At 21.7% G+C, this 8,809-nt stretch overlaps 1 protein-coding gene across 1 annotated transcript; it reads right to left on the reverse strand.

Moving 5' to 3' along the window:
- Window positions 1-1,433: 1,433 nt before the first annotated feature.
- Window positions 1,434-2,875, reverse strand: LOC128965914 (stAR-related lipid transfer protein 13-like). The gene is made up of 3 exons (XM_054312691.1): window positions 2,145-2,875; window positions 1,826-2,083; window positions 1,434-1,690 (listed from the first exon to the last, which is right to left on the reverse strand). The coding sequence occupies exons 1-3, from the start codon at window positions 2,873-2,875 to the stop codon at window positions 1,573-1,575; spliced, it is 1,107 nt and encodes a 368-aa protein (XP_054168666.1). The 3' UTR covers window positions 1,434-1,572.
- Window positions 2,876-8,809: the final 5,934 nt, after the last annotated feature.

Raw genomic sequence — 8,809 nt, forward strand, 5'->3', positions numbered from 1 at the left:
TATAAATATTTCAACTGATATATAATTCACTTGTTTTCAGCATATTTACAAAAATGATTTATATAAATAAACTAATTATTTCTATTGTTAAAAAGTAATATGAGTTAATAACAGTTTACATATTTTATATAATTTATATAACTATTACTTTTTGTTTTTACATATATTTGTGCAATATTTTACAATTTAATGCTTATATTTTTCAAAATCAATGAAATAATTATTTATAAGTTTTTATAGTTGCTAACCCAACAAATAGTTATTAATAGTTATAATAAAATTTCGGAAATAGCGTCCACTGGTCAACTTCGGTGGACATACTAAGTCCCAGTTATAAGCGTTGAACCGACAAAATAATTTTTTTAGTTGGAAATCAAGACACTAGTCATTAGTCATTTTTATATTTAAAATATGGTTTAATATACAGTAGAGTTTTAAGATAAAGCCGTCAAATGTTACAATTTAGTTATTTTTCGCATTTAAAATCAACATTTTAGTTTAGTTTAGCCTTAATTTAATATATACACTACACATATATTGTTTAAATTTAAATAATCGTTAATCATATAAAACATAATTATTTTACAATATATCAATACAATAGTACAACAAATATATTTAAAATTGGATATATTTCTAAACGAATAAAATAATAAATTATTAAAAATATATTACATTTAAATAATAAATTATTGACAACATTTCATACATTGTTTAAAATGTAATTTAATTAATTCAAGCAAATATTTAAGATTATGTTTATTCGACATTTTTACTTAATATTTCCATTAAATAAATGATTTATATTTTTATTAAATTTCTTGATTTAATTTATTGTTTAATATTTAATTAAATTTAACAATTATTTAACAATTAGGTGATAATTTATTATCGATAAAACAACGTTTAATGAAAATTATTACAATATATAAATAGTATTTATGAGATAATACAGTATAAACATTAATAAGTTATAATGACGTTAACATTGGTATATAAAAATAAAAGATTTTTTTTATAAAAAAGTAATAAAATATAATAATTATTATTATTATAATTAATAAAAGGACCCGTTTTCTCCTTGTAATATATAATTTTAAAAATATTTAAAAGGCACTTATATTATTGATATTCAATAAAATTGAAATTTAGTAATAAAAATATTTTAGTGTATGTAATACGTGTAAATAAATAAAACTTTAAATAAAATAATATAATGTGTTGTTATATTGTAATTTATAATACTATAAATTCGATGTAAATTAATACCATTAATAAGACTAAAATAGTTAAACCGGTATTTTAATAAAAGTGCACTATTTATACTTAATATTAAATTATATATACAGTAATGTAGTGCAAGAAAATAATGACTCAGAAATGTTTGTTTAAATCATTGACTATTAGTAAAAAGTTAATTAGTATAATACTCTGTAATTATAATACTAATTCAATAATAATTATTATTATATAATGCTTTCATTTCGTGTTATATATCAAAAATAGTATTCATATAAAACTCATTTAAAACAAAATCGTGTCATAAAATCAAGGATTCTGTCAAAAGTTTCATCAAATAACTGATACTTGTATTTCATTAGTGTTGACGAGGAATGACTGCGACAATCGATGCAATTGATTGTTATGTATTGCAAGGAATGTTGTGTTATACCAGTCATAGGAATGTCCTCTAAATAGAAGTAAATGTCAATTCATTAAATAATTAAATTTAGTAAAAAATATGTCAAATCAATCAATACAAATACATAAATTATTAGTTATTAATACTGCAGTTAAATAAAAAAAAAAACGATTGAAAGCAAACCTCAAGTCAGTGGCAATCATATGAGCGACGAGAGTCCTTCCCTCGCCGTTAGCCGTTAGAGACCAACGCGATTCATAGAGATAACCACTTTCTATGACTTCTATATTATTAAGACTATTGATCCTCCAATTCCTCTTAATAATCATTGTCTTAATCGGTAAAAAAGCACTCGTCTGTAGTCTTACAATAAAAGTATCGCTCATTTGTGTTGTTTCGTCACCAATACTCCACTCAATGATAGTGACATCAATCAAATGTCTTATTTAAAAAACATAAATTAATAAAATAAAACAATTTGAATATAAAAAATTGTTTAAACCTCTCATAAAGAATTCGATTAAGAATATCATTGGGACCGCAATCGATGACAGCTGTAGCCTCATGTTTACGAGGAAGGGATATGTCTTCCAATGTAGTCAACAACGAGTAGGCATTAAGTGATACCAAAAATAGTATTTCGCAATTATTTATACAAAATTCAAGACATTTCTGAGCGTCAAAAAGTTGTTGATCGCCATCACATTCACATAGAGATGGTGTCCAACAAATGGCCAAATTATGACAATTCATTTGATTAACTTTAGAGTTGTTTGCAATTAGTGCTAAAAATCTAAGAATAATTTGAAGAATAGCTCTTTGAGTGTCCGGAACCATACATAAAGTAAACTCTTTTTTATTTTGTTTGAATGAACTTATAATTTGTTGAGTTATTAGTTGTTTAGTTTTATTAGTTTTTTGGTCGACAATCTCTCTAAACCACAATTTAACGACATCTGCAATATCATAGACACAGACAGTGGAAAAGTCAATATCAATACCCTCTTCTACTTCCTCTTTAAGAGTTTGAATACGAGACTTAACACCAGATTTGCGGAAAATACCAATACTATTGACTCCCTTTTGAGATAAAAATATTAGTGACTTCTCTATGAAAAGCGGTAAAACAAAATCTGTGTAAAACATCTGTAACTCATCTAAATCACAGCCAAACAGTCGTTTCCGACTCTCTGATGATATCAAAGAATATTTTGATTTCGATAGACTATTCATCCAAACATTATTATCGATATCATTAATACTGTTATTATTATTATTTGTTTTATTATTATTTATGCTATTATTATTATTATTATTATTATTATTGATCCTCAAATTTAATTGTAGAGTCTGTAAAATAAACAATATACAGTACTGTTTATAAATTTTAATATTTATAAAACAAACTTAAATATTATGGTCTATGGTATTGAAAAATAAAAATTATATATAATAATAATTTATTCAAATAACTCAATTTTATATTGTAAAATTGTAAATGCATTATCTAAATTTATCACATTTATGTAATAATTAATAATAAGACATAAATTTACACTGATAATTAAATTTATTTAATAACTAATAATTTTAATAACATTTTTAAAAATATACTTATATTAAGTAATTTTTAAGTATGTTTAAGTATAACTTAATGTGATAAAGTATTATTAAAATAGTATAATTTTATTATTTCAATAGTACTGTAAGATTATTATGTTTTTGTATATAATTTATATTACACATGAAATGAGGTCCGATTTTAATGCTAATAAACAGTGGTTTTATTGATGAAATAAAACAATATTTTGATTGAACTAAATTAAAGTTCATTTGACTTGAAATTTGTTTCAACCCATAAAACAGAGACAATAAACTATTAATATATTATTCTTATGCTATGATTATAGTACACAACAAGTGTTTTTATTTTATATATAATATATTATATAGTACTACAGTATTGTAAGTTATTTTTATATTATCATAGATTTAATGCTTCAATTCAAACATAATTAAGAAAAGCAGTGCAAAGTACATAAACTTTTACTACTTAAGCCGTCAGACTAAGGCTTACCAATGGGTCGACCACTTATAGACCCTATACTACAATACAGTAATATAAAACACTTGCCATTTGGGATCTCAATAAAAAGTTATCAATTATCAAAAAACATACATACAGTACATGTATATCATATAAGTTAAATTATATGAGTGTCCCCATAGCGGCTCTATCTTACTATGAGACCCGCATCAGACTCCCGTTTCTCGATTTTTTTTGAATATCTATTAAACCATATTTTTTTAAATATAAAAATGACCACAAATAGCAATGTTATGACTATTTTATACTCAATATATTTATAATTCATCATTTTTTATTTAATCTTATGATTGACCAGATATTCAAAAAACTAATGAGTCGTGAGTCTGATTTTAAGATAGAGCCTCCTATAGCTCCCACTCCTCGATAATTAATGAATTTTAAAAACTCTTTATGTATTTCATTCACAATATTAGTTATTTTTTATTGTAGTCTAAAATATATAGCGAAGTATATAATTAGATATTATAAAAAATAACTAATTTTATGTGATCTGAATATACAAAAAGGTTATAATTTATAAAACAACATGTTTTTGTACGCCTTTATATATCAAAGTTTTTTTGCCAAAAATATATGCATTTTATATGAATTTGTATTAAGTATTTATAGCATATTTAATATAAAAGTCAAAAATTATTTAATTATTAAAATTAAAACATTAGAAATATTTGTTTTATAGTTTAAATAAGTTTTAAAAACGATATGTTATATAAATTATCACATAATATGAAATTATAAACAAAATAAATAATTTAATAAAATATGAGAAAAATATAAACAATAAAAGTTTAGACATATATATTGATAACGATTTTAACTTTAGACATAAAACTTACCAATTGTTGGATCTGATGGGCAGTCATGAGCTCAATATCTAACTCGTCGTTGTTGTCGTATTCACTGAATCGATGATAATTGATATCAAATGAATGGTTAACATAAGTGCAGCCATCGGTATAATACTTGTGTTGATTCCGGCCATCGGTATAATACTTGTGTCGATTCTGGCCATCGCTACTCTTCGAGTCTTTAGATTCACTATAAGTACTGCTAATTGTGTTGACATTACTGTCACTATTTGTGGCAATAGTTGGTGTCTGTGACTCATGGGATCCAATGCTGGCCAACGACTGACTCTTAGACGATGACTGCTTGTCATTGAGTTCATAGTCAATGTCAACAATCGGAGATATTTGTGTTAACTCGTGAGCCAATTGATTAAACAGAGTATCACAATAGATCTGAAGATCACCGATAGTGTGGTAATTGTTTGGTTCATCAAATGGATTGTTCAATAGATTTACATCAACAGCACATGTCATCTGTTTTTCTGCATTTTCCAGATATTTATACATTGATTCATATGTTATACCATCTGAAGAAGTCATTGTCTTTGACAACACAACTGACACTTCATGTGATTTGTTGTGATATTTATAACAAACAAACAAACAGTCAGTAAATCGCTTGAAATACAACTAAAAACTGAAAACAATTATCACATAAACTGTAAAATAGTGTTTGTGTTATACATTAGTAATGATTACTCTTTACATTCATTACTAATACTTATAAACAGTTTCATTATAAACAAAACCAAAACAATAATGTCCGCCACACAATGTTAACCTTATTTAACTTTTTTGACACTACTCTTAAATTACGTTATCATATTTATTGCTATTAATCTATTTGTGTAAGCAATTAATATGATAACGTAATTTAAGAGTAGTGTCAAAAAAGTTAAATAAGGTAAATTTATCATAGCGTTGCGGCCATTATTGTTTTGGTTTTGTTTATAATGAAACAGTTTTTTAAATTTAATCAGTTTATTATAGGCTTTCAAAACAACTTCAGAAACGACGTCCAATTAAAACATACATAACATTAATAACGCTTCAAATAATAGTAAATTAAAACTGTCTCACTTTGTGCTAAACCAAATCTATATGAGTTGCACCACAAATACATAGATATATCATAGATTATACTTAATATATACATACAAATAAAAATTAAAACTCCTCCTCTAAGCATTAAACGTTATAATATCGCGCCCATATATATTGCTGTTATACTATAAAGCGTACAGTAATAATGTAAAGATTTATATATAAGATATTATTTTTTAAATTAATTAATTAACTAATAAAATATAAATTATAATTTTTTATTGAAATAGAAATATTTTAAATTTTTAACAATTATTAAAATTTAATTTTATTTATGAATATATTAATTATTATTTAATTATTATATTTTAATTTAATAATTATTTAAATTTGTATTTAATAAATTATTAATTGTATTAATTATTAATATGGAATATATAAAAAATTATTAATTATACAAAATTATTATAAAAAATATTAATTATAAAAAATATATATATTTAATCTAAAAAAAATGTAGATATTATATGACAACTATGACATTAGTTTTATTATTATTATTATTATTATTAGACATTTTAATTAACTTTAATTAACTTTAAAAACTATATTATTGCACATAATTGATTGTTATTAATATTGTATTGTATTTATCACAATATTTAGTACTATTTATAACTAATATTTATTATTTAATCACATTTGTTATCACAAATCTAAAAGTACTTAAACAACACGTGGACTTAGTTTGTTTTCAATGCCACACAATGTCATCCTATAATACAGTCAATAGTATATATGCGCGCAATATTATAGCGTCTAATGCTTAAGGGGCGGAGTTTTTACATGGCATAGTTATTATACACACTAAGTTGTATTGTTTGTATATATTAAGTATAATCTATGATATATCTATGTATTTGTGGTGCAACTCATATAGATTTGGTTTAGCACAAAGTGAGACAGTTTTATTAGTGTTGAAAATTTTACATAAATTTTGATAATGCTTTTAAAGTTTATAAAAATATATGTTTTATTTAGTTAAATTTATTTAATATAATATTTTTATATAAAAACATAAAATCTTAACAAATATTTCATTATTATTATTATTATTATTAAATTCATTAAATAAAACATTATTAATATCTATATTTTATTATTAAGTTTAACATTATATTTTAATTACTCAATAAAGTAGATTAATAGCATATTTTAAGGATGGGAACGATTACAGACGTCCAAAAAACTTCAATATTTGAAAATATTTGATAACTCAGTAAATTTAACCATTCAATTGCTATGGAAAAGAAATTCACATACTTTTATAATTTCATAAATCATTAAATTGTATTATAATAACTGTCTTTTCAACAAATAGTTAATTTTTAATTTTTTAGTTGAAAAATAATCATTAAAACAATGTTATATTTAGATTAACTTTAACGTGATTTTAACTATTTTATTTAGTTTTACTCAATAATTACATTCATATGTTATATAACACTTAATAAAATATTATAAATTATAATTATAATTTTTACTTGAAAAAAATTTCGGCTCCGAAATTTTAGCAAGGTCATTCTCCTAATTTTAAGCGATAATTTTTTTTAATTTCGTCAAAATGTTTGGGCCAAATACCAAAATCTCGACTTAGAGGGGGGTATTTTTGCCTTACATAATGTTTATATAATTTTGAAATATTTTTTAATTTGACTTATTTGTATTAAACTAATATAATAAAATTAGAATTATTTAGACTAACATTTAATTTTAAGTAACTTTAATTAATTTTATAGTAAAATATAAATATTGTATATCTTTTTTATTTAAATGATTATTACATTTATAGAATACCTATATTTTCTTTTTAAGTCAGAAACCACCTATAAATTCATGACTCTTAACAATAATAGTATTAATCCTTAAATATGAGACTTTTATAAATAAGACTAAATATTTATAAGTGGTTTCTGACTTAAAAAAGTCAATTATAAAATTTAATTTAGTTGTATTATATACTATATGATATCTATATTTTTAAATAATTTATTTATTTATATAATAATTTAGTAAATGATAAAATAAAATATAAATTAATAAACAATATATTTATTTAGTGTACATTTAAGAACAATATTCAATATACATAATAAATAAAATATATAATACACTCATAATATTTAAGTACATTTTAAGCACAAATATTGCCGATTAAATGACCGCACAATTGGAATGCAGTTCTGATTTGTTAATAATAATCTGTTTTATAGTATATATATAATTAAATATTCAATGAATTTTTACTATACTTTAATTACATTTGTTTTGTTCAAAAATGTATATATATTTATATATTTACAATAATATTTATATTTACAATTAAATCTAAACCATAAAATTTTCTCATTATTAGTAAATTTATTATTATTATTATTATTAACTTTGCATATAGTATAAAAAGATTCAAAAATGTATTATTTATTTTTAAAAAATTAAATAAATGTTAGCTCAAAGTTATTGTTATTATTATTATCATTATTATTACTATTATAAAGATTTATACACAAAAACATTTGAAAATAATTTGAGCACTGGTTGTGATTGTGGTAAACACCTTAGTATTATCCAGTTATATATATATATATGTTAAAATGTTAATCATAAATTACAATTATTAAATTTGTTGCAAAAATAAGTGCTCTTAAATAAAAAATTTAAGTTTTAATTAATGGTTTTATGATATGAATATTTTAGAGGACTGAGAATTTTGTTGTGTGTATATAAACTTATTGACGACACAAATAGATTTAAATACAATTATCAACAACTCTTACAATAATAAATCAACAATAATTATTAATTTAAAATAATTAACATCAACAATTTTGATCGCACTTTAGGTAAACAAAAAAATATATTTGTTTTTTATAAAATCGCTTTGATTTATACAAATTATAACAAATGATTAATCAATAAAAATATTCAATTCTTTAATTAGTTGTTATAAATTTATATGAAATTGATTTTAATCTCAATATATTTTTAATAGATTTGTAAATAAAAACTAAATAAAACTAAGAAAATCATAATATTTATATTTAAACTAATTTCATAATTTAAATTCAAAATATAAATTATAAGGAGTGTAAATTTAAATATATA

Source organism: Oppia nitens, unplaced genomic scaffold (genome assembly GCF_028296485.1).
Source record: "Oppia nitens isolate AA-2021 unplaced genomic scaffold, nextdenovo-longstitch-racon4-pilon3 scaffold18_pilon_pilon_pilon, whole genome shotgun sequence".
In the NCBI taxonomy this organism is placed as follows: domain Eukaryota; kingdom Metazoa; phylum Arthropoda; class Arachnida; order Sarcoptiformes; family Oppiidae; genus Oppia; species Oppia nitens.

Coding starts and splice junctions, on each gene's coding strand:
- LOC128965914 (XM_054312691.1), bottom strand. CDS start 2,875: ATGAATAGTCTATCGAAATCAAAATATTCTTTGATATCATCAGAGAGT. Junction 2,084..2,144: donor AATCGAATTCTTTATGAGAG/GTTTAAACAATT, acceptor TTTTTAAATAAG/ACATTTGATTGATGTCACTA. Junction 1,691..1,825: donor ATGATTGCCACTGACTTGAG/GTTTGCTTTCAA, acceptor ACTTCTATTTAG/AGGACATTCCTATGACTGGT.